Below are 26,577 nucleotides of genomic sequence, written 5' to 3'. Positions count from 1 at the left end.
AAGAGAAGGCAAGAGGAGAGCTGCTGAGCAAGATGGTCGAGTTGAGAAAGGCACCACTGAAGACCAAAGAAGACGAGTGTGAAGAAAGCTCTACTTTGAAACAAAAAACTGTCACAAAAATAATTGAAAGTGTAAGGGGGGATACGGTCGAAACTAGTAAAATAATTAAAAGTACTAATATCCTTAAGGCTCGAGCAGGGGGAGGCAAGAGTTGGAAGGGTTGGATGGAGACAAAGAGGTCGAATCAGTGATGATAACGGCAACGCCCCCAAGTAAAGACGTGAAGTCTCGCAAGAGAAAGAGAGAGGTAGAATGGTTGGGTAGTCCTTCGGCGGATGCAGTCTCGGAGAAAAACCTGAGAGAGACGGCCTCCATGGTTCTGGCACGATGGAAGACAGCAGCCTACAAGAGTAGCTACGAACCAAGGAAACTGCTCGAGGTAGAAAGAGAGATGGAGGTTCCCACCAACTCGACTACAGAGGAAGACTTCAAGCCTCAGAGGACAAAGATGAAACGAGGTTCGATGAGCGGGCAGACATGGAAAGTAGACGTTGGCAAAGAATGGGTCTCAAATGAACACCAGGCCACTGGGAAGCAAGTAACTAGCGATCCTCTTGAGAAGAATAAAACGGGGAACACCTCCCGGCCGTGGTGGGTGGCCCTGGAAACGTTGAAGGAACTGGAAGACTGCCTAAAGAAACTCGACAGTGGAGTGTCACGCAAGCGACGCAACTGGGCTACCCAGCAGAAGGCTGAGATTAACAAATTAGAATGGGGGAGCCAACTGAAAAGAACTTGGCAGAACTTGTTGAGGGATCATTTTGAAGAAGCGATGAGGACATCCTCATCGGCGTCGCCGTTGATGGCGAATCCCTTCGTTAGAACAGCGGGACAATTGATGTTCGCATGGAGCCTGGTGGGAATAGAATTAGAAACGCTGACCTCGCACGACAAATTGAAGTTGGGTGGAAAAAGTCTAGAAATATATAAGACATTGATGCAACATGTTGCTAGGGATAACTCAGGCTTGAGCCTGGCGAGGAAGAGAGACGCTACTTGTTTCTTGAGCTGAAGAATGTCGGTGATGACTGACAGCACCATCCTAGCATGTCAACAAAGAGCAATCGGGAGTAAAGCAGTGGAAAGGAGAGTCTCAGCAGTCATCTTGAATGTATACCAGAGTACTGGTATAGAAAAGGAGGATGGTTCCAGGCAGTCTCTAGAGAGCCACAGGAAGTTAGACGAGATATGGAGATTCTACAACTAGAAGTTTGAGGAGAGACACGACGTGCACCGTAACTTGGCCTCGTCAGGAGAATACTTGAAACTCAATAAGAAGGGAGAATACCAGTATGTGTCTGGAGTGATGGGGATGGCGTACAACCCTTTCCTGGACTCGGAAGCCGGAGGCGCTCACAGAAACTACGAGGTGGCGGAGCTATTAAAGTTTTGAACAGAGAAGATAGTGGAAATAGACACTGTGGAGAGAGAGAGACCGAGCTTGGGTTTGATTCTCGAGAAAACACCAGAGGTGATAAGTGTGCCGCGCTCAAGTAAAAGAGTCGAGCTGAAGATGGGTAACGGGAATGGCATGTTGGTCACAAATCTGCGAGTGGTGTGGAAACTGCTGAGGCTCTCCTGGTGTCCACATCCTCATGCGAGCCTGATCGAGGAAGTCACGGAGCGAGTGAGATTAGCACCGGCAGAGGACGAAGATCTGGCGACGTTGAGTTTAGTGCACAAACTGATCTTGCCTCAGGCGAAGGAGTCAAGCGAAGCGACGGGTAAACTGGGGTCGGTGAACAAGATGGAGCCGGGCAGTTGTCTTGACTCGAAGTGTGGAAATGGCGAGCACACTTGTGATGGACGGTCATGCGTTAGGATACAGTCCTTCCAAAAAGAAGATCTAGTCACCTGGTTTGAAGACATCACCGAGAGGGAGAAGAGTGAAGTACAGTTAGTGGGTGAGTGTTACGCGAGTACCACGGTGAACATAGCAACAGCTCTGAGATTCTTTTTGCGAATGTGCAGTCTCCAGTCACTGGAGAGGCTAGAGTCAGAACGCCACTTGGTGACCGCGTTGAGTGTGGAGTCATGGCCCGGGGTGTTGCAGGTCCCAGAAACACATCAAGAGCTGGAAGGTTGGACTTGAAGCGGAAATGGGATTTCCCATGAGCGAAGCCTATGGTCTGCCTCTAAATGCGAAAACCTTAGTGAGGTCAGTGATGGCCAACCTATGCGGCAGCCACTATCCATTGCACATGGCGATGGTGGAGGTATCCAGCCAAAGGGTATTGATAGACAAGGCCTTCTCAGTTCCCAAGTGTGTAAGACTGGCTCGGATGTCGCATCACTCACACAGGTTGTTCAGGAAAATCCGAGGGACAGTGCCAAGAGAACAGAGGGATGACTTGAGTGAAATCCGGGGAGAAGAATTTTTGGGTTTGGAAAGTGAAAACACAAGTGACCATGAGAGGCAAAACGTGATCGGGAAACCTATGGGTGGTGCTCCAAACATGGAGGAGAACGACGCGATACACGAGAAGATGATGGAACTTGAGCATCTCCTAGAAGCCTCGGGAGAGCGCAACCTTAGGAGTATTGACCTCACTCATGGGGAATGTCCATGCCACTGTCTGGCACAAACAGTGTGGTACCCGGATCACGCAAACCTCTGCCTGATCTGGGATGTGGAAGAAATTCGGTCGTTAGGACTGCCCGATCATCAGTAGAAGATGACCATCTTGGTGGTGAGCACGATGCTGGCTCTACGATGGATTGAAGAAAATGTAACGAAGTATCGGGAGTCGAAGACGCCAACGGCGGAGTCGATATACGCGATAGATTACAGCAGGAGACTTGACTTGTTTGAGACTGTATGCAAGGTATTCGCCATACCAATGGAAGTCAGACACGTATGGAGCCGCATAAGGTTCTTTCCTTGGTTTCGAGCGACGTTGACAGCCTGGTTATACATGGTAACGAAGGATCATACGAGGAAATATCAAAAGGAATATCGACAAATCAGGCCGAGATAGGACCGTAGACTTTCAAGAGACCTCTGCTGACCCATCGAAATGCGATCACGACGGGGTGGAAAAGAGTTGGTAGAGTGTCAAGAAACAGTACCAAGGCGAGAGAGTCGATACTAGAGGAAGACTTGGCGAAGAACATGAGCCTGAGTCTTCACAATTCCTTCTGTTTGAACCGAGAGTCGAGGGTGAAGATTTTGCCCAACCAAGCAAAGAGATTGCAGGAGCAAAGGGATTGGATGCGGTCCTATGAACAGCTGAAAGCCTGGGAAGAGATCGTGATTAGCTCCGATGACGAAGAGGCACTGTTGAAGCAGATCACGGTGTCAAATACGTCTGGGTCTGGTACCTCGAAGGCGAAGAACGCGAGATGAGCAGGTGGCTCAATGGGGAATTCTAGAGTCTTGAGTCTTGAGAGGGAAGGAAAGGGGCTTGAGGGTGAACTTGGATGAAATCTAGGTTCACAAAAAAGAAACTTTAACAAATGAGATTTTGTTATTAATATATTATATCTATTATATAAATCAAAATGCTGCATGACAATTTCCTGATTCAATAGGACAAAAGAAATTTTAAATTACTAGCTTAGAAAGCGAAATTTCAAAGGTGCAGGTGTTTGCAGATTTTGATTGCTGTTTAGCGATAGTGTGAAAATTTTACATGGTTGTGAATTTTGGGGTGTAGATAAACTTAAGTCTGCTGCAAACTTCTGTAAATGACCACTGGAACTGTATCTTGACAACACTCGGGTTTCTGGGGGTTCACTGACAGACAGCAGCACGCGATGAGGACATCGATCTTGAATCCGGGGAGTATGTGCCAGTCGGTCATATCTGGAAGTTTGACCTTGAGGAACACGAAATACGTGGTTTTGGAATGAAGTTTAATTTTTCAAAAATTCGAGTGGAGCCTGTCATACTCAGTTTTCTCGCGACAACTGAAAACATCAAATATAAAATCAGAACAACCGAATTACAATTGCGGGAAAGTTGTCAAATAAAGACAGTGGGAAATTGCTATTCGCAATTTCCGTCGTAGAAAACGAGATTAGAGCTGTCCTATCTGATATAGGAGACAGAACAATCACAAGAGCAAATCAAGACTCAACTGAACCAGAGTGAACCTTCAATGGAAAGGTAGACAACTGAAGTCTCCCAATGGTTAAGATCCAAAACTACATTCTTAAGTTAAAACTCATTTCCTTTGATTGGAACTCATAGTTAGAAAACTTCTCGAGTTATTTTCAATTATATTCATGCCAGAGTTATTAATTATCTTAATTACTCTGTTTCTCAAGTGTGCTGCTATGTAAGTACTGTGCCAGTCGGTCATATAGGGAAGTTTGACCTTGAGGGACACGAATATACGTGATTTTGGAGTGAAGTTTTATTTTTCAAAATGTCGAATGGAGCCTGTCAGGCTCAGTTTTCTCGCGACAACTGAAAACATAAAATGAAAAATCAGAACGACCGAATTAACAAATGCGGGAAATTCGGTCAAATATATTAGTCAAATATATACAGTGGGAAATCGCTATTCGCAATTTCCATCGTAGAGACCGAGAGTAGAGCTGTCCTATCTGACATAGGAGACAAAAAGAACACGAGCGTGCTGTGTCTGCGTCTGTGTCTCGAGCGTGCTGCTATGTGAGTACTAAATTTAGTTTTCTCGCGTGTGTTTTATGATTGCTATGTTGAGATAAGGCGAGTCTTAGGTTGCTCCATCTGAAATGAATCAAAGTTCCACTGTCCAATAAAAAGTAACTTAACTGATTGTTCCGACCCTGTTTTTAACGGCGTTCGTGTATTTTGGGTATTTTGAGACCTAAGTATGGGGACGTTCTTATTTTCTAGAGTGGGGGGGGGTATTTTGTTAGTGGCCTTTAAGCTGTAACGGGTTCTAGTCTCATCTCGCAAGTGAAACGAATTGGCTCCGACCGTTTTTGAGGTCGAAAAACACAAGAGATGGTGTCCCTGACTCTTGAACCAATGGTTATAGGGCCTATTTTTCTTAAGCCTCATATGTGACCGAAGTAGGCGACTGTTACATAGTGTTTTTATGGCGCTCCTGGGTGTTTTTACGACATCATGACTACGGAGTCGAACCCACTTGACGCAGCTCCAGGCTGCATGCCCATTCTAGAGTACCAGTGGTACGGTTCAGCGGGAACGTGTAAACCTTCCGGTTGTACCGTGATAGCTTTTTAAGGAAACTTGAGAAAACTTCCTGGTACGCTCTCCGAACAAGGCCTAGCTAACCGAGTAGAGGGGGGTAACTAGGGGGACAAAAACAAGAGCAAAAAGACAAAAAGCGTAACAAAAACAAGAAAAAAGTATAGAAAAAGGAACAAAAACCATAAAACAAAAAAGACAGTGACTTTGATACCAGATCAGTTGGATCAAAACTTTATATTAATTAAATAGTATACCCATACTGTTTTATAAGACCGATCGTTTCGATCAATCCAGCAATCTAAACCAGTGACTTCAATAAGGTGCCCGAGTGGGGGGCGTTGTTAAGGGTTTTCAGATAGCTTGCAACCTAGCCGGACCACTAGGAGACTTGACTGGAAGAGGTGACCAGCCGAGTGGTAAAGTGGTTCAGAAGGACTAAGCTGAACCGCTAGGAAACTTGACTGGAAGAGGTGACCAGCCAAGTGGGGATGTGGTGCTGGTGTCAAGTGCAGTGCACATCAAGGGGACAACCAGCACGGGATCACTACAACAAGAAGAGGACGCACAGGGGTGTTCTGAAGTTGGGCAAACGGGTATCGTTAAAATCCACTTTACCTTATAGGAAATAAGTGTAAAATTGGATAAACGGAGCCCCATTGTTTTGAGGAAGTTTTTACACAAGCAGGCCTGGAAACAGGTCTACGGTTTTCTCTCGAGAGGTTTAGCACCCGGCCCTTAAGGGATTTTTTGGCTTAAGAGGGCGACTAAAGAGGGGGGAGGTTAGAAGGGGGATGGTTAGGTTAGAGGTTGGTCGTTGTAAATTGTAAAAAAGGGGGACACATTAGAGTAACTAATTGTTCGGCATCGTCGATTTAGTTACATTAGATACTTACACGCGTTGGTTATAAGAAGCTGATATCCAAATTTAACATCGAGTTAAGGTAGGTACCCTGGTCAGATCGGTAAAGGGGGAACGGACATAGACAGTTTTTGTGATACCCCATAAGATCGCTAGCAGGGGGGAGGAAAAGGCGTGGCAATTGGGTACCAGACATTTTTTCAGACAAAGGTTGAAATCTGTCAACTTTGAATTTTAGGTGGGTTCATCTCTCTGTTTTTGAAATTTTTCCTGTTTAAATTTTTACACTTTGGTGAAAGTTTGTTGTTGGTATTTGAACGAACAGGTGATCACAAGATACCTGCGAAAAAATGGGGTTTCAAATAGCCTGAAACAACGAAAGGGAGATAAATACAGGGGGGTCAGTATTTGGATTTTGGCCATTAAGATAGGGATTTTGGAAATTTTTTTACTAGAGCTCAAGTGGTGGTACACGGTACAGCGGTTCAAGAGTCCCCACAACGAAGAAGAAGAGATTCTACTATCCAGACACTTAGTGGCAAGTCTGGGGACAGTACCGAAGAAGTCTTGGGACATTGCAGTCTGGGGACGGTCTTGGAGCAGTACAGTCTTGGGACAGTCTTGGGACAGTGCAGTCTTGGGACAGTCTGGGGACGGTGCAGTCTTGGGACAGTCTTGGACCAGAGCAGTCTTGGTACGACACAGTCTTGGGACACTGGTCTTGGGAAAGTAGTCTTGGGACAGTAGTCTTGGGAAGTGGTCTTGAGACAGTGGTCTTGGGACAGTGGTCTTGGGACAGTGGTTTTGGGACAGTGGTCTTGGGACACTGGTCTTGGGACAGCGGTCTTGGGACAGTAGTCTTGAGACAGTCGTCTTGGGACAGTAGTCTTGGGACAGTGGTCTTGGGACAGTAGTCTTGGGACAGTAGTCTTGCGACAGTAGTCTTGGGACAGTAGTATTAGGGCAAGGGTCTTGAGACACTGGTCTTGGGACAGTAGTCTTGGGACAGTGGTCTTGGGACAGTGGTCTTGGGACACTGGTCTTGGGACAGCGGTCTTGGGACAGTAGTCTTGAGACAGTCGTCTTGGGACAGTAGTCTTGGGACAGTGGTCTTGGGACAGTAGTCTTGGGACAGTAGTCTTGCGACAGTAGTCTTGGGACAGTAGTCTTAGGGCAAGGGTCTTGAGACACTGGTCTTGGGACAGTAGTCTTGGGACAGCAGTCTTGGGACAGTAGTCTCAGGGCAAGGGTCTTGGGACAGTAGTCTTGGGACAGTGGTCTTGGGACAGTCGCCTTAGGGCAAGGGTCTGGGGACACTAACAAGAAGTACTGGGACAGAACTGAATAGTCTTGGGACAGTAGATAGGAAGTCTAGGAGCAGTATAAAGAAGGGGGGTGACGGTACTAAGGAGTACTAAGACAGGTTGAAGTAACCAATCGCAAAACTAAATTCTCTAACCAGTCATAAAGATCCGGTACTGTTGGGATTAAGAACATATAGATTTTTCAAAAAGCTTAGGAAACGTTGTTTTTATTAAATTATAGTTTTCTTTTTATCAATTTTGTCAAAAGAGGTTTTAACCTCAGAGTAGAATGTTGTAGATAGTAATACTGTAAATAGGAACAATTGTAAATAAAAATAATGAGGCGGAGCAGGGTACCGCTGGCTGAAAAAAGATCTACTGAATGGTCTAAGATATACGAGGAGTAATACAGAGAACAGAGCAAAAGAGGGCACGGAAAAGAAACAAGCAGAACCCACCATTGAGATTGAACTAGAGACACCAGACCAAAGTGTGGATGAGGTGGGAAAGAAGACGACAGAGTCAAATCCGATGCCGCATGCGGAAGAACCTAATCCAAAGTCCATGGGGCTCTCACCGATAGACAATGTGGAAGATACAACAGGCAACACGCCAGAAACGGTGAAGGACAAGTCTCAAGCAAAAAGAACGTCTTTTACTGAAAGATTGGCGATAATGGTCGGAATGAAGTCGAGAGACGCAGTAGTGGAAGAGACGAAAGCCGAGAAAGGCAAAACATTCGGAACAGTTTCCACGAGAACGACAGACACCGACCAAAACGAAGATCAGATCAGACCGGGAACAGCAACCGACAACAGGACAACAACTGACCATGGAACAGCTACTCTTGAGTTAGGTGATTTGATGGCGAAGCTAGATCAAATAGACAAGAAACTGAAGCACAGCGAAGAGGATAGAGATGTGATAAGGAGGTAAATAAGAGATAACAAACATGAGTACCTGGACAGCTACTTCAATCTAGCGAGAGCGACAGAGGAAAGGCTTCAGCAGATGTCGGACAAGGTAGATACCACTGATGAAGAGCGAGACAAGAACATCAGAAAAGACATGCAAGAAATGAAGCAACGATATGACGCAGTGAATAGCCAGTTGGGGAGTTTGGAAACGAGAATGGATACAATGAGTAGGGACCAGGCTGAGAGTTCATGTGCAATACAGGCAAAGTAGGAACTCAACGCCAAAAGACAGGCCATCAGCGGAGCGAACGTCAGGCAATAGAGTTGACTTCGTGGAACCACAACGGAACAAACGGCAGTCAACACCGTTACCATTACCCCGGGATGCTGCGAGTACAGCACCGGGGGGGCCAAAGCGATCATGAAAAGTGGAACAGCGAACACAACCAGTGGTCCAGGAGACTCCACGACTCACAACAACGTGGGACCGGATGTCATGACATGAGCAAGCACCTGGGAAATGATGAACAGGACACTAGAAGCCTTCGCCACAAGGAACACCGACTCGAGTAACATAGGAAACAACAAATCCAGGAAAACTTTCAAAAAACCGAAAGAATTCAAGGATGATTCAGACGGATGCATTGACACTTGGGTAGAAGTCATGAGGTTGCACTTGGAACAAGACAATTTAAACGATGAGAGGCAAGCATGCACAGCGATACTCAGCAACTTGGAAGGCACTGCATTGAAATGCGTGGTTGCGAAAAAGGAAGAGGAACGCGACACAGCGGATAAAATCTTCGAGATATTGTTAAATCGATTCGGGTCAGGCATGAAGGGTCATCAAGCGATGATGCGATTTGAAAAGAGAAGGTAAAGGGACGATGAATCGATAGACAGGTTCCTAGATGATCTAGAGAGCTTAAGACGAAGGAGTGACCCAGAAGAATCCACCAATAGAAGAAACTTCAGCATCGCCTGAAAGTTCATTGATGGGGTAAAGAGTGATGACTTGATAACAATGTTAGCAACATACTACACATTGTCGAAAGACAGTGCACCAACTCCAGAAGAGATGAGGCAAAAGTCAAGAGAGTACATGCTAATGAAACCCAAGAAATACTCCTACTCAGATAACAGGAATACGCAAGGGGGGAATCAACCACAAAGGTCATCGTGGTACAAGCCCAGAGATGACATGGAAACGTAGATCATGCGCGAACTGCGGGTCAGCTGACCATCATGTGGCGGATTGCACAACATACAAGCAGGGCATGAAGAGTTTGGGATATGCACCCGATGAGGAAGATATGAGCCAGATGGAGGAACACGAGTTCCATAGTGGCTTGATCATCAAAATAGGTGCAAGATGCTTCTTCTGCAACCAAGAGGGGCACTTCAGGATGGACTGTCTGTTGTTCTGGGAGGCAGTCAAGAACCAGAGTCATCCAAAACACAAGTTGGCGTTAGCAGCGGTACAGAACCAGAGAAATAGACAAGGTGAATTTGAAACAAAAAACGTAGAAACACCAAGTGCGGAACTGCTTAAGAAAACAGTGAAAGCTGTAACGCAAGTTAATAGTGCAATAAAGGCCACGGCCAGAAACGCCCTAGAGATAAATTATGAGAAGGCGGCGGCGGAAGCTATCAATAAAGTGAAACCGGACCTAGCGGCGAAAGAAATAGAACAACGACTGAAGCAAGAGATCGAAAGACAGAAAATGAACGAGGCATTAGGTTGCTCGCAGCCAATACCAGAGGCTGTAGTGGGGTCGACAAAAAATGGAAACTGCAACACTGTAAAGATGGTGACGGGGAAGTCATTCTGTATAACAAAGATCGGGGCAAGAATAATGTCAATAATCACCGTGGGCGGCCATGAGGTAACGAGAAACTTGAGCGAACCAAATGACCAGACAATAATGCACATTGATGTGTACGCAGATTACTTGAGTGGTATAAGCCCACAAACGACTTCTAGAGCATTGAGGGCACTACTCACGAGAGGGGGTAGCAAGTCAGTCCGAGTTGATAACAGGTACACGGAGGCTTATGGTCCGCATGAGGTGATGCTAAATATAGATTGGATCAATATCTATACGAAAACAATGATAACATGTGATGAAGATCTAATAGGGCAAATCTACGTGGGAAAAGAAGAGTTGAAAGTGAGATCGATTGGACACTGCGCCATGCTCGAGGAAGATGCAATGCACATCGGGAAGAGGCAGATGTGTCAGCACATGTGCTCGACATAAGTGGCAAGAAGACTCAGCTACGTGGGTTACTTGATACGGGAGCGGTCTTCAGTGTCATACCAATCGAAACTTGGGAACGAATGGGCTTCAACAAAAATGATTTGATAGACTCAAGAATACGGTTGTCAGCGGCAAACAAAGGGGCGCTGCGGGTGTTGGACAGAACGCCGATAATAGCCCTAAATCTGGGGGAACGCAACCTGTGGATGAGCTTTCTTGTGTTAGAAAACCTAGATGAGTCTGACCAATTCATTTTAGGCAGAGACTTCATCAGGAACTTTGATGTAACGATTGATCTAAACAACGCAATGTTCAGGATACGGAACCCGGATAGGAGGTACGCAATTAAACCGGTAAATTTAATAATGGCAAATGAGAACAAAGCATCGGTATTCTTGAGTAGGAGAGTGAGGCTAAAGGCGAACGAAGCGGCGATCGTAAGCTTACGAATGAAAAACTACAATGAATTAAGTGACAACAAGCAGGTATGCATTGTCCCAAATCCAAATAGTCAAAGTGCTGCTGTTTTAGGAAGATCCTTCTCGATAACGAAGAGCGGTCTCTGCGTCAGTGTCTTGTTGAATACTCTTGACATACCAATCACGATACAGAGGGGGAGGAAGCTGGGATATGCTCTACCCGTAAAAATCGATATGAAATGACTGAAAACCAAAAACAAAATGAAGTTGTTGATTGTCCCAATCATAGGGACAAAATTTGTAACTTGAGACGATTGAAGAAAATAAAAGGTTCATCAGGTCTTGTGAAGTCACTTAAGTCAGAGACAGACAATGGACTATCGAGCAGTTCGAATTTCCCGGAACGTCCCACACTAGATGAAATGCAGAGTGATAAACCGGTCCTACCGGAAATTGAACGTTTAAGAGGCAAAATAACGGACGAACAGCTCGAAGCCATCAAGGACGTAATAGAGCGGAACGAGGAAGTTTTTTCGAGACATAAGGCAGATATTGGGTGTTGTGATTTTGTTGAGCATGAAATAGAACTTGAGGAGAACGCAATACCGCACAGGGAGGGGGCGAGGCGCATGACCCCACACAAATCGGATGCGTGTAGAAAAGAGATCGAAACGCTACTAAAGTATAATATGATAGAACCATCCAAATCACCGTGGGCGTGTGGAGTAGTGATGGCCAAAAAAAAGGTGACCAATTGAGGTTTTGTTGTGACTTTCGATACCTGAACTCCGTCACGGTGAAGGATGCCTATCCCATACCTAGGATTGATGAGAGCCTCTCGAAGTTAGGTGAAGCAAAATTTTTTACATCTCTTGGTGTAGGTTCGGCCTTCTGGCAGGTACCACTCAGGAAGCAGGACAGGGACAAGACAGGGTTTGCCTGCGAGTTGGGTCTGTTTCAATGGAAACGGATGCCGTTTGGTCTTTGCAATGCCACTGCCACATTTCAGCGGTTGATGGCACACGCGCTGGTAGGGGTGTGACGAAGACGTATGGCAATCTGGTAATGTGCTATGTGGATGACGAAGTAATAGCGACAACCACACTGGAAGACCACATTGAGAGACTTGACGAGGTGTTCGCGTGTATGAAGAGGTCGGGGCTAAAGTGCAAACCATCAAAGTGCGAGATACTCAGGGACTCGAGAAAATACTTGGGCAGGATGGTGGACAGACACGGCATCAGACTAGATCCAGACGCAGTAGAAGCAGTTCTAACTTGGAAGTCGCCAAAAACGGAACACCAATTGATGAGCTTCCTGGGTTTTGCAAATTACTACAGAGAATTCATCAAAGGCTATGCAGACAAGGTTTACCCGATGCAACAGTTAATGAGGCACAAGGATAAGAAGTTCACGTGGAACAATGCAGCAGAAGAGTCATTCCAGAGAATAAAGAAAGAGTTGTGCGAGGCACCAGTACTAGGGACGCCGACAGAGAAAGGAATGTACGTGCTGGATACGGATGCGTCGGTAGTAGCGATTTCTGGAATTCTCCATCAGGAACAAGAGTGGAACGGGAAAACAGTCTTGAGACCAATAGCGTACGGGAGCAAAGTCTTAAGTGACACGGAAATGAAGTACGGGGCACCGAAAGCAGAGTTGTTCGCGGCGGTTACCTTTGTCGAGAAATACAGAGCATACCTAGGCAGCGAGCCATTCAAGCTGCGAGTCGACAACAGGGCACTAAGCTGGCTGAAAACGTACTCAATGGACCAAAGTTACATTGGGAGGTGGATAGTTCGCCTGGATGGATACAACATGATAATTGAGCATAGAACACGAGACAAACATCAAAACGCTGACAGCTTGAGTAAGAAGACTGAGTTCTACTAGAGACAAGAACAGAGGGAGGCATATAGACCTGAGATCAAGGATGGCTTCTCCTTCATGGACAAGGAAACGTACGACAGTCTTCCAATCACGAAGTGGTTGGACAAATCAGGCAAACCAATAGAAGATCACCTCGAATTACCAAAAGAACCTCTGGAGAAAACAATCTTGAAAAAGAACCGAGGGAAGTCAAAGTTTGTGAGGGAGACGCTCAAGGCAAAAGGCTATGATCTTAACCAGGTAGAGACGGGAGAGGCACAAATAGACGATGACTTAATGAGGTTGCTCGAGAAACTAGCAGATGACAAGCCCGAGATCCAAGAAAAGGATAAGGAGGAACCAGAGGTCACAATACTGCGAAAGAGCGGGATAGTTAGTGATGAAGACATCACGAAGGTGACTAACCCTGATGGGAAGGAAGTCGTGCAGTCACTGGTTGAAAAAATCCCGGACGACATACTTGAACAGACTCGGGTTAGGAAGAAGAAAGTAGCGTTCAAGGAAGAGGCTGAATACCTGGGACTAGGTCAAGAGTCCGGGGAGTGGTCCACGTCCATGGAGGAAGAAGATACTGAAGGAGAAAATTTGTCCGGGGAGTGTGAAACATGGGATGAGGACTCGGACGAGAGCAGCGATAATCAGGATAGTCTCTGCATGATATTGGCAGAAGAGAAGATTAGACACCGCGACAGGGAATTACAAACAGACCCATCCTCAGGAACGTACAACTTGGACGCACAGGAAGTACGAGGAGGTGAAGAACTTGAAAAAAATGCAGTTTCGAGGAAACCATTCAGGGAACTATCATGCAACTCAAATGTCAGAACAAATCTGGTGCCAGAAGATGATATGAAGATCGTAAAGAGGATAATATGCGTAAACCTGAATGACGACATCCACAACCCTGGGGAAATGAATGGACAGATCATGGCACTAGAGGAACATGTCAGGGCGAGATATAGGCTGTCGGCACTGATAAGAGCCCAAAAGAATGACAAGATGACAAGTAACCTCTCCAAATGGATCCGAACGGGGTCCAAGGAGAAAGGGGAACTAGAAGAAGACAGTTACAAGATCCTGAGCCAGTTCCACAAAGAAAGGAAAGACTTACTCTATCACACAGCTGACGGGGTGGTAGCATGCAAGAGAAAAGACGATGAGAAGATATTACACAAGCACAACCTCATCATATTACCACAATTGTATCATGCAGAGGTGCTGTTCCGATCGCACGATCAGATGGGGCACCAGGGGATAGACGAGGTGCAACAAAGAATACCTCACAGGTTCGATTGGCCAGGACTGAGGAAAGCTTGCGAGAGGTGGGTGAATGCATGCCTGGCATGCTTGCAAGTGAAAGATCCAAGGAAGATGAAATTCCCACTCAAGTCGGTGGAAAGCTCGGAATTTAATGAAGTGGTGCAGATAGACCATCAAAAGATTTGCATGACGGAGTCGGGGTATAACCAGATACTAGTTATAATTGACCACTTTACAAAGCTGGCAGAAGCGGAGCCGTGTCAAACAGCCTCGGCAGAGGAGACTTCTGACCACTTGATAACCCATTGGATATTGAGGTATGGTTGTCCAATGACTTTTCAGTCAGACAACGGCAAGGCCTTTGTGGGGGACTTGAATAAAGAATTAATGAAGAGGTCACACATTGCTCAAGCACACTCAACGACTTACCATCCTCAGACCAACGGGCTGGTAGAGAGACAGAATAGAACGTTGGTGAATATGCTGAGGGTATACTGCTCAAGGTACATGACAGATGGGATAAATATCTGCCGCAAGTCGTAGAGGCATACAACAGTACTCAGCACTCAACAACGGGAATCAGTCATTTCATGATGTTGACAGGCAGAGAGAGAGCAATGCCCCTGACATTCTTTTACCCGGAATATGAAGGGAAGAGGACGTCGCCTCAAGCTTACGTGAAAGAAGCGATAAGGAGACAGCAGGAAATAAACGAGCTATGCAGGAGGAACACTGCGCAAGCACAAATGAGACAGCGCAAGAAATATGATGAAAAGATATTACAGGCGAAGCCATATGATGTGGGCCGGTACGTGTGGGTTTTCTAGAAAGTTATACCGCCCAAAGGGATGAAGAAACTACTCAAGAAATGGAGAGGGCCATTCATGATAACGGAAGTACATCAACAAGGACGGTTCTACCGTTTGAGTACTGGACGAGCAGCACATTATGAAAATCTGAAGGCTCATGTCCCATCCCCAGAGGACTGGTGTATACCAAAGGACATGGAGGGACTCGAGTACCTACTGGCGGAGCCAGCATGTGAAGTGAACGAAAAAGGCATCAGAGAGAAGAATGATGGCAATGAGAATTTGAGTTTGGATGACAATGAAAAAATAGAAGCGGACTCTGAAGCGGAATCTTTTGTGGAAGAAGACTGGAATGATCCGGAGCAAGGTGAGGTGCCGAAGTGGACAGAACCTGACTTATCAATACCAGCGGGGACAAGGAGTGGCAATCGCAAACGAACAGGCATGAGGTACAACAGGTACGGGGACGATTTCCTGAGTGATAAGATACAGCCCGACGACCTAGGCAAAGAACTACTAGGTGTGGGCGAACTGGCAGCAGATGATGAATGGCAAATCATCAATAATAATGAACACTACCCACAGGAAGACTACTCGACACCGGAGCGGGAGACGGATTTGGAACAGAGCGAGATAGAGAGGAGGGAGAATACGAACCTGAGGATATTAGAATGGATGCGCGATGTCAAGAACGGAAGCGACGAAGGACAAAGCATACAACAAGTCGACATATCAGCGGGAAAGCACATGAAAACGGAGAGTCCTCTTTTCGGCTGGACGGCAACAGACAGGCCGCTTGACATTCCGCCAGACAATTCAGACCCAGCATCATCGACGGGGACGTCGATAAGTATTTTTGTCCGGGGAGTGGGGGTAGGACTTACCCACACCGAAAACTTAATGATAAAGAAACTCAGGGAAGTGAGAGAAACGAGCGGACTGGAACTGGATGGGGAGGAGGCCGAGCCTACCATAGGACGGAATTTCAAAACGAAGTTTGAAATACCGACCGATTACTCGGAGAACATCCTGATAACGGATAGCGACTTCATTCTGTCGGACAGGACTAGCGCAATCTGTATCACGGCGGACATGAGTTTCAAATCAAGACTGGAGGCCGACTTCAAGAGAGAGTATCAGAACGTGGAGTTTCTATTTAGACAGAGACCGGGGCTGGGAGGAATGGCTGCACTTCCACCATCAGTAGCACAAGTCCCGGGCAAATACCTGTGCTTCCTAGTGACGAGGGTCAACGACAGGAACATGATCGATCCTGAACACGTGATGATGGCACTAACAAGACTACGGGACTTCATGATTGAAAGAGGGATAACGAAGGTCTCAATGCCGGTCTATGACCCAAACAGGGGCAGGCTGAGCCCAAGGGAATTATACGCTATCCTACACGTGGTCTTCGCGAAAACGGAGATAATGGTACATCTGCACGAGAAATACTACTTGAGCATCGCCTGAGTCGGGTACATGGGGGTCTCGACTTGGGTATGAAGGGATTTCGAGTTAGGTGTTGGGGTACAAAACAGGTAAAAGGATCTTAAAGGTGATTGGCATGACAATTAAATTTTAAATGATTGATGGTGCTAAAACATAAAATGAATCTGCATGCTTTTAGAAAATTTCCAATTGAACTATTCTAGTAGGACGAAAAGGAAAGGGTTTTAACTATAGTGGCATGGGGGGTTTTTAGCTTAAGAACATGGCCTGTTAGTCTAAAAATCGGGTGCTATTTTCAGATTGATATGCTAAAGTCAAATTGACTACCCAACTACATTCAATTAAAAGAAAGGAAGTCCTTGAACGAACACGCAAGTTGAACAACGCTTCAAGAAGTTAATACTCAATTTGCTAAGGTAATACTCAAGTTGCTAAGGTAATACTCAAGTTGCTAAGGTAATACTCAAGTAACTAAGGTAGGTTACAAGTTGCTAATACTCAAGATCATCTAGAAGTTACAAAAATGGCAGATCGATTCTGGAAATCCATGCCATCGGCTCTGAAAAGGCCCACACTTGATGAGTTGTACAGACGCCTGAGGGACCTGGATTACACTCAAGTGGATGAGAGAATGGCGGTGATGCTGAACGCCATCCTCCGATTGGAAGAACAGGGCGAATGCCGGGAGTCCGCAACAGAAGCGGTTATAATGGTCGGCTACACCACTGATGGAATATCCAACCAAGAGCAAACCAGATGGCTGACCTGGAATGTGGATGGAGGAATAAGGGGATTTGACTTGGCAAGGAACCCTGGCTTGAGCAACAACACCGAGTATGGCGCCGGGGAGTTCCTATTACCGATGACACCATCAGTCAGATCTACAGGCCAGAGCACGAGTAAGATGCCATCAATGTCGCGAGCGCAACAAACGGGGGAAGCGTATCCGGACCTCAGTGCTATGAAGAGAGGTCTTGAGAGGACTCAGCGGGAGAGGAACGAGGCGAACCTCGACCGGGATCAAGCGAAACTTGAGAGGGATCAGGCAAAACTGGAGAGGGATCAAGCGGTCGACGAAAAGGACCAAGCGCGGAGGGAACTGGATATGCTGAAAGCTGAGCATATACAAGAAAAAAGAGTGCGAGAGAATGCCGCGAATTGTGATCAGCTGAAGTCGGAGCTTGAGAGAATCCAGCAACGACAACGCGAGCTCGATATGCAGAAAGGGACTAGGCCCAAGGAGCGAGTGGTTACCGGCTCGAGGCCAGAGTCGCGTATGGAGGTGGACGAAGCTCCCAGATCGAAGGGACGATTTAACCTTGACCGCGCGGCTCAAGAGCATATGAATGAGGGGTTGGAGTTGTGGATACCAAATGAATCAACGTCCTACTTGCGTGGCCTAGAGACACAAACAATACGCCCATTGATGGACGTCGCGCTGCCTGGGTATACCCCAAGTTCAACCCCGAGTAGTAGTCAGGTGAGCGGTAGCTCGTCACGATTGAAAGAATTGAACGAGAGGCTACAGCTAAGGAGTCGTGAGAGTCCAGCAAGAGTGGAGCTACCCCCGACCTGGAGGGAGCAACCTATCAGGAGTGTGGTGATCTCAAGTTACAAGAAGAACACAGAAGGCAGATACCACCGGCACAATCGTATGGATTGGAGCACGGCACAGAGAGTCAGGAGGGATTACTTCCATGACGCGGCTTGGGTGGAATACCTCACGCAGCCACGTGTGCCAGAGGGGGCGATCCACCTGATCATAGGGGACAGCTTGTTGCGGGTGCTAACCCGGATTCAATCACATTGGCAAACGGGGATCTTGAGTTTTGCTGGAGCTGCGACGCCACAGATGTTGGCAACACTTAAGATGCTAGGTATGGCAAGAGTATACACGGTAACCTTGATGGTTGGGACGAATGACGTGTCTAGGGGGGAGGCCAGGAAGGTGACGAGGCTACATGACAAGATGAGCTGCATCCTTGAGGAATTGCGGATTCAAATGGATCCTGCCAATCTGAAGGTGTGCACCATTCCTTATAACATGAAGGCGGACCAACATGCGATGGAGATGAATACGAAGGGGCGAAACCTGAATGAAATAATCAGGCAGATACACCAAAGGAGCGTCCTCCCCGTTGGACTACTGGACGTAGCCGAGCAGATGGAGCGATCTGTTTTCCCCGACGATGCATCCTCAGACGGGATTCACTTTGACAGGGCCAGGGGAGTAGAATGGTTAAATGATATCTTCCAAAGACACATAAGCGCGTTGGAGGCAGAGTTGCTAGAGACGGCCCAAGTCACGTTCGGGCCACCCCCAAATCCAGCTTTCTTCAACCCGAGAGCCTTATCCAGTCGCCTGGGAGCGATGGCCGGTTCTAGAGACAGCTGGAGAAGCAGCCGGACCAGGCTGCCAGGCGCAGCACCAATGGAGGCCGAGGAGGTAATGTCATCAACTCCTCAGGGTTCGGTAATATCCTCGGTGGTGGTGGTGGAGAGCAAAAAACTGGAGAGGCCAGCGGAGACCAGTAGGTTGAGATATGTGGAGAAGGTGAAAGAACTGGACTTGGAAGATCTGGAGTGCAGGCAAGAGTTGGCGGAAGCTTTGGGTCTTGAGCGGGTGTCACATGAAGACTTGGGTAGACACCAGTGCGTGGACTGGTTGAAGGCTCACGAGACGCATTTCTCAAAAGCGAAAATAATGGAGACGGCGGATCTGACAGGGATTCCCACGAAATCGGTCATGGGACCCATCAATTATAGGCCTCTCAAGTTGCTGGGGAGTCCGGGACTCGTGGTGGAGCCTCCCAAGCATCGAACAAGCATTGCCAGAATTAGGTTGGCAACTCCAGCACAGTTGAGGGTGGTGGACAAACTGTTGGACCCAAGGGAGATGGAACTGCCGGACGCCGCTTATGAGGGTACGAGATTGGCAGACGACCCTAGATACGCAAAACCCTGCGGGAAGACCCAGTTGGCCAAGACCTTGGCAGTGTTTGACAGGGCAGATCCAGCCGCTGCGAGGGTGGTCATCATAGCGGGATCGGATTTTGAGGGAATGTCTCCCAAGTTGTTTTGGCCGGAAACTCTGATATACTCACTACCGGGAGCGGAGCTAAACCAGATGTTAACCTTGGTAGTAGCAATAAAATCGGAGATGCCTTGTGAGCCCGAACTACTACTGTTTGCGGGAATGAATGATCACTTGCATGCAACAGGGTTTCTTGAGCAGCTCAAGGGTGACGAACCAGCGCCGAAGAGAATCTGGGAAGCTATCCAGACGTTGGTTGCAGCGATGAACGAGGTACAAGAGAACGTTGTCTCACGATTTGGCTCCAAGACAAAAGTAGTGTTCACTACGTCCCCCGGGTACGCGAGCATGCCTCCCGCTCTGCAATTTGTATACGCGGTCTTGATCTTGAGAGCGGAAGGGAATGGGTGGCGTATCCTGATGGCAGCTCCCAATCGGGAGTTGGAACCGAAAAACTTGAGACTTCGCAAGTCAGAACTGGCAGTGGCGTGGGTGGATGTGTCCCACGCGTTGAGGGGCTTCTACGAGTTGGCGGACATCCTCATTGTATTGGACGAGGTCCTCTTGCTGGAGGTATCAAACTTCGGCAGGCAACTCAAGCTCAGTCCGGCTATAAGAGATGATCATCCAGTAGTGACTCACCTGACGGCCAGCCTGTGGTTTCGAAGCATGGAGTTAACTATCACGAGCTCCACCAGTAAGTCTAGAGGACCGAGCAATGAAAGGAAGAATGTGGCCGCATTAGAGAAGCAACTGGAGTCGATGGTGTATCGACTGACACAAGAGAGAGGCAGATGGCCCTTCCTGACACCAAGACTGGAGAGCGCAACGGAGAAGACGAGAGAGAATGCTCCACCTCTTGTGAAGCAAATCTGGGATTTTCTTGAGGAGCAGCTGGAAGTGGCCGAGAAAAGGGAAATGACGGTGGCCAGGTTCGTCACAGCGGCCAACGAGGTCACGATTGGAGGATTCTGGAGGGAGCACGCAAGGGGTGAGCTGAAGACGAGGAGGGATCACGAGATTCTTGAGTTCTTGAGTCCTTGTTGGGGGAAGGAGTTCATGGCTGGAGTGTTCAGTGCAAAAGAGACTATCTTTGGAGCCTTTATACAGGAAATTCTGAACATGCCCATCAGTCTGTTGTTGGCACTGTACCTGGTTTACCCGAGGTACCTATTCAATATGGTCCCAGCGTACATGTTCAGTCGGGGTGTGGAAACACTCCGGATTGATGGATATTTGACATTGGTACTTCTAACCCTTCTAACCCTGGGGAACTGGTGTCATTTCATCGGCTAATGAAATATGGGGAGCCCCTGACGATGGGAAGAACCCACTCGAGCATTGACACTTATTCGTACAAGTGTGCTGCCGGGCTGAAGACGCTGCTAGTGCAGTACCTCCTGATGCAGAACCGACACCTGACTGGTGAAGAAAAGAGCCCAAAGACGCGAGACGAATTGAAGAAAGTGAATGGGGGCATGCCTCTGTTGACAGACCTGTGCCTGGCCATGAGATCGGACCCCATGGGGATAATCCAGGGGCTAGAGGAGGCCGTAACCTGCATTTATGGACGGCCGTGATGTATGCGTTTCCAGATCCTCTGGTGACAGCTTATCGCTACTCAGTGACCCACTTGAGCCTCATAAGTATACTGGATGGGACGACACTCAATTGGTGTTAACAAGAGGTGCTGAGGGCACAAATGAGCAACACGGTGCTCTTCGGAAAAGTGAAGGATCCGGAGTTGATGATATACAGTTTCCGAGGACAACTGCAGTGTAGGATGGGAGGTAAACGCGAAGGCCCCATCGAAACTTACCCCAAGTTCTGGAACCTAAATCCCTTGACGGTGAGTGGACAAGAGGTCTCGAGAATTCCCGCATGGAAGAAAAGCTTCGAGTTGGTGAAAAGGGAGCTAGAGGCAATATTGGAGAAGGAGGTACTACCAACGAGCATTCCAGAGTTCCCAACAGTGAGGAGAATGACCCTGGGGATGAACGGCTCCCTGGTGGTCCCGTCCCTGTTCGTGAGAGCAGCGACCGAAGAACAACAGAGGGAGTTCATCGATGGCTTGGATCCCCTGTTCATCGGCTACACTGCAGCAATTTATTTTCAAACTAGCGATACAAAAATAAATTCATGGACGACTCAAGCCAAGAAGATGAGAGGCTCGATGCCCCCGAAATTCGAGGTGCGATAAGCCTTGAGAACACTTGAGCGGGTAGGTCTGGAGAACATGCTGCCGGTGTGGGATGATGGCAGGATGATCGTGGAGGAAGGACACATTGCGCTGAAAGGAGATGAGATGATGTTTTCCACGAGAAGATACCGGGCACCTTATGGACTGGAGCAAGTGGAGATGAGACAGGAGGGGAAGGAGCTGGATGCAGCAGGCCCATTGTATGTGGCTCTGACAGAGTACAAGAAAACGGGTCCGACGACACTGTCACCCCTATCGGTGGGCACCCCTGGGGATAAAAGGAGCAGCCCTGTAGAAGATCGATTCAGGAGGATTCTTGAGATAAGAGGAGTAGAATCAGCAGAGAAAAGCATGGAAGAGACTCTCAGCGAGGCAGGAGAGGATATGGAAGTGGGAAACACACCGGAGCCAAAACCATCAGAGGAGGAATTTACCACGCAAGAACTGTTGAAGGATCTGAGCGGAGAAAATTGGGCAGACACTGCCACGCCACAGCTGACCTCATCTCCCCGCAAGAATCTAGAGTTACCATTGACGAGCGAGACTCCTAATATGGGAATGATTTTCCTGAGCGCAAAAGGAAGGGAGAAGAACACCTTCGAGGGAAACAGGGATGCGTTCCTGGGCTTTCTGGACTGGATGAGGACGCTTGGCAAGAATTCTTGAGCGATTTCAATCGAGAAGTGAATGACGAGATCACATTGGATGATTTCAAGGAAGAGCTGTGGGACACGGTGGTGAAGTTCGGAGAGCCTGTCCTGATGGGGACAGGTCTGGAGGAGAAAGCTAGAGGAGAACTGCTGAGCAAGATGGTCGAGTTGAGAAAGGCATCCCGGAAGACCAAAGAGGACGAATGTAAAGACAGCTCTACTCTGAAACAAAAAACTGACAATAAAATAATTGAAGGTGTAACGGGGGATAAGGTCGAAACTAGTAATATAATTAAAAGTACTAATATCCTTAAGGCTCGAGCAGGTGGGAGGCAAGAGTTGGAAGGGTTGGATGGAGACAAAGAAGTCGAATCAGTGATGATAACGGCAACGCCCCCAAGTAAAGACGTGAGGTCTCGCAAGAGGAAGAGAGAGGTGGAGGGATTGGGTAGTCCTTCAGCGGATGCGGTTTCGGAGAAAAACTTGAGAGAGACGGCTCCCATGGTTCTGGCACGATGGAAGACAGCAGCCTACAAGAGTAGCTACGAACCAAGGAAACTGCTCGACGTAGAAAGAGAGATGAAGGTCCCCACCAGCTCAACAACGGAAGAAGACTTCAAGCCCCAGAAGACAAAAATGAAACGAGGTTCGACGGGCGGGCAGACATGGGAAGTAGACGTCGGCAAAGAATGGGTCTCAAATGAACATCAGGCCACTGGGAAGCAAGTGACTTGCGATCCTCTTGAGAAGGACAAAACGAGGAACATCTCACGACCGTGGTGGGTGGCCCTGGAAACATTGAAAGAATTGGAAGATTGCCTAAAGAAGCTCGACAGTGGAGTGTCACGCAAACGACTTAACTGGGCTACCCAGCAGAGGGCTGATATCAACAAATTGGAATTGGGGAGCCAACTGAAGAGTACTTGGCAGAACTTGTTGAGGGATCATTTTGAGGAAGCGATGAGAACATCCTCATCGGCATCGCCGTTGATGGCGAATCCCTTCATTAGAACCGCAGGACAACTGATGTTCGCGTGGAGCCTGGTGGGAATAGAGTTAGAGACACTGACTTCGTATGATAAGTTGAAATTGGGAGGCAAGAATCTAGAGTTGTATCAAGTGGTGATGCAACATGTTGCTAGGGATAACTCAGGCTTGAGTCTGGCAAGGAGGAAAGATGCTACCTGTTTCTTGAGGTAGATAATGTCGATGATGACTGATAGTACCATCCTGGCATGTCACCAAAGAGCAATCGGAAGCAAAACGGTTGAAAGGAGAGTCTCAGCAGTCATCTTGAACGTATACCAGAGTACTGGGATAGAAAAGGAGGATGGTTCCAGGCAGTCTCTAGAGAGCCACAGGAAGTTAGATGAGGTACGCAGATTCTACAACAAGAAGTTCGAGGAGAAACACGACGTACACCGTAACTTGGCCTCGTCAGGAGAGTACTTGAAACCCAACAAAAAGGGAGAGTACCAGTATGTGTCTGGAGTGATGGGGATGGCATACAACCCTTTCCTGGACTCGGAAGCCGGAGGCGCTCACAGGAACTACGAGGTGGCGGAGCTGCTGAAGTTCTGGACAGAGAAGATAATGGAGATAGACACTGTAGAGAGAGAGAGACCTAGCTTAGGTTTGATTCTCGAGAAGGCACCAGAAGTAATAAGTGTGCCGCGCTCAAGTAAAAGAGTCGTACTGAAGATGGGTAACGGGAATGGCATATTGGTCACGAATATGGGAGTGTTGTGGAAATTACTGAGGCCCTCCTGGTGTCCACATCCCCATGCGAGCCTGATTGAGGAAGTCAATGAGCGAGTGAGACTAGCACCAGCGGAGGATGAAGATCTGGCAACATTGAGTATAGTGCATAGACTGATCCTGCCACAGGTGAAGGAGTCAAGTGAAGTGACGAGTAGACTAGGGTCGGCGAAGAAAATGGAGCCGGGTAGTTGTCTTGATTCGACGTGTGGAAATGGCGAGCACACCTGCGATGGACGGTCATACGTCAGGATACAGTCCTTCCAGAAAGGAGACCTAGTCACCTGGTTTGAAGACATTACCGAAAGGGAGAAGAGTGAAGTACAGATAGTGGCTGAGTGTTACGCGAGTACCACTGTGAACCTAGCAACAGCTCTGGGATTCTTCTCAAAAATGTGCAGTCTCCAGTCACTGGAGAGGCTAGAGACAGAACACCACTTGGTGACCGCGTTGAGCGTGGAGTCATGGCCCGGGGTGTTGCAAGTGACCCAGAAACACATCAAGAGCTGGAAGGTTGGACTTGAAGCGGAAATGGGATTTCCCATGAGCGAAGCCTATCGTCTGCCTTTGAATGCGAAGTCCTTAGTGGGGTCAGTGATGGCCAACCTATGTGGCAGCCACTATCCCTTACACATGGCGCTGGTGGAAGTATCCAGCCAAAGGGTATTGATAGACAAAGCCTTCTCAGTGCCCAAATGCGTAAGACTGGCTCGGATGTCGCATCACTCACACAAGCTGTTGAGGAAGATCTGAGGGACAGTGCCGAAAGAACAAAGGGACGACTTGAGTGAAATCCGGGGGGAAGAACTTCTGGGTTTGGAGGGTGAAAACACTAGTGACCACGAGAGACAGAACGTGATCGGGAAACCCATGGTTGGTGCTCCAAAACCTGGAAGAGATTGACATGATACACGAGAAAATGATGGAATTTGAGCCTCTCCTAGAAGCCTCGGGAGAACGCAATCTTAGGAGCATCGACCTCACACATGGGGATTGTCCATGCCACTGTCTGGCGCAAACAGTGTGGTAACCGGAGCACGCCAATCTCTGCCTGATCTGAGATGTGGAGGAAATCAGGTAGATGGGACTGCCCGATCATCAGCAAAAGGTGACCATCTTGGTGGTGAGCACGATGCTGGCTCTACGATGGATTGAAGAAAATGTAACGAAGTATCGGGAGTCGAAGACGCCAACGGCGGAGTCGATATACGCGATAGATTACAGCAGGAGACTTGAGTTGTTTGAGACTGCATGCAAGGTGTTCGCCATACCAATGGAAGTCAGACACGTATGGAGCCGCTTAAGGTTCTTTCCCTGGTTTCGCGCGTTGTTAACGTCCTGGTTATACATGGTAACGAAGGATCACATGAGGAAACATCAAAAGGAATATCGACAATTCCAGGCCGAGATAGGACCGGAGGCCTTCAAGAGACCTCTGCTGACCCATCGAAATGCGATCACGACGGGGTGAAAAAGAGTTTGTAGAGTATCCAGAAACAACACCAGAGCGAGGGAAACGATACTAGAGGAAGACCTGGCGAAGAATGTAAGCCTGAGTGTTCACAAATCCTTCTGTTTGAACCGAGAGTCAAAGGTGAAGAGTTTACCCAATCAAGCGAAGAGATTGCAGGAGCAAAGGGAGTGGATGCGATCCTATGAACAGCTGAAGGCTTGGGAGGAGGTTGTGATCAGCTCCGATGATGAAGAGGCACTTTTGAAACAGATCACAGTGTCAAATATATCGGGGTCTGGTGCCTCGAAGGTGAAGAACACGAGGTGAGCCGGTGGCTCAAAAGGGAATTCTAGAGTCTTGAGTCTTGAGAGGGAGGGGGCTCGATGGTGAACTCGGATGAAATCTGGGTTCACCAAAAAGAAATTTTAACAAATGAGATATTGTTATTAATATACTATATCTATACTATAAACCAAAATGCTGCATGACAATTTCCTGATTGAATAGGACAAAAGAAATTTTAAATTACTAGCTTAAAAAGCGAGAACTCACAGGTGAAGGTGTGTGCGGATTTTGATTGCTGTTTAGCGATAGTGTGAAAATTTTACATGGTTGTGAATTTTGGGGTGTAGATAAACTTAAGTCTGGTGTAAACTCTCTAACTGACCACTGGCACTGTAGGCACTGTATCTTGAGTGACACTCGGGTTTATGGGGACTCACTGACAGAGGCAGCACGCGATGAGGACATCGATCTTGAGTCCGGGGAGTATGTGCCAGTCGGTCATATTGGGAAGTTTGACCTTGAGGGACACGAATATACGTGATTTTGGAGTGAAGTTTTATTTTTCAAAAAATCGAATAGAGCCTGACAAGCTTAGTTTTCTCGCGACAACTGAAAAGATAAAATGAAAAATCAGAATGACCGAAATAACATTTGCGGGAAAGTGGTCAAATATATACAGTGGGAAATCGCTATTCGCAATTTCCATCGTAGAGAACTAGAGTAGAGCTGTCCTATCTGACATAGGAGACAAAAAGAACACGAGAGCGGAGTTAAAATCAACTGGACCAGTGTGAACCTTCAACGGAAAGGCGGACAAGTG

At 47.6% G+C, this 26,577-nt stretch overlaps 2 protein-coding genes across 3 annotated transcripts in view; both read left to right on the top strand.

Annotated features, from left to right (window-relative positions):
* Window positions 1–26,577, top strand: part of LOC134848125 (E3 ubiquitin-protein ligase SIAH1A-like) — a 75,077-nt gene that overhangs the window by 21,515 nt on the left and 26,985 nt on the right. The gene's annotated exons all lie outside the window — the stretch shown is intronic.
* On the top strand, window positions 12,032–14,765 carry LOC134848829 (uncharacterized). Its single transcript, XM_063866341.1, has 3 exons — window positions 12,032–12,226; window positions 12,860–14,142; window positions 14,720–14,765. Exons 1-3 carry the CDS (start codon window positions 12,032–12,034, stop codon window positions 14,763–14,765), a joined length of 1,524 nt encoding a protein of 507 aa, XP_063722411.1.

Source organism: Symsagittifera roscoffensis, chromosome 6 (genome assembly GCF_963678635.1).
Source record: "Symsagittifera roscoffensis chromosome 6, txSymRosc1.1, whole genome shotgun sequence".
NCBI lineage: Eukaryota > Metazoa > Xenacoelomorpha > Acoela > Convolutidae > Symsagittifera > Symsagittifera roscoffensis.
Note: the sequence above shows the minus strand (reverse complement) of the source record. Positions and strands in the feature narration are given on the sequence as shown.

Excerpts from the sequence above, each read along its gene's own strand:
- LOC134848829 (XM_063866341.1), top strand. The coding sequence starts at position 12,032 with ATGTGCTATGTGGATGACGAAGTAATAGCGACAACCACACTGGAAGAC. Across the intron at positions 12,227-12,859 it reads TCAGACTAGATCCAGACGCA|AGACAAGAACAGAGGGAGGC; the intron begins GTAGAAGCAGTT and ends GAGTTCTACTAG. Across the intron at positions 14,143-14,719 it reads CAACAAAGAATACCTCACAG|GCAGAGAGAGAGCAATGCCC; the intron begins GTTCGATTGGCC and ends TGATGTTGACAG.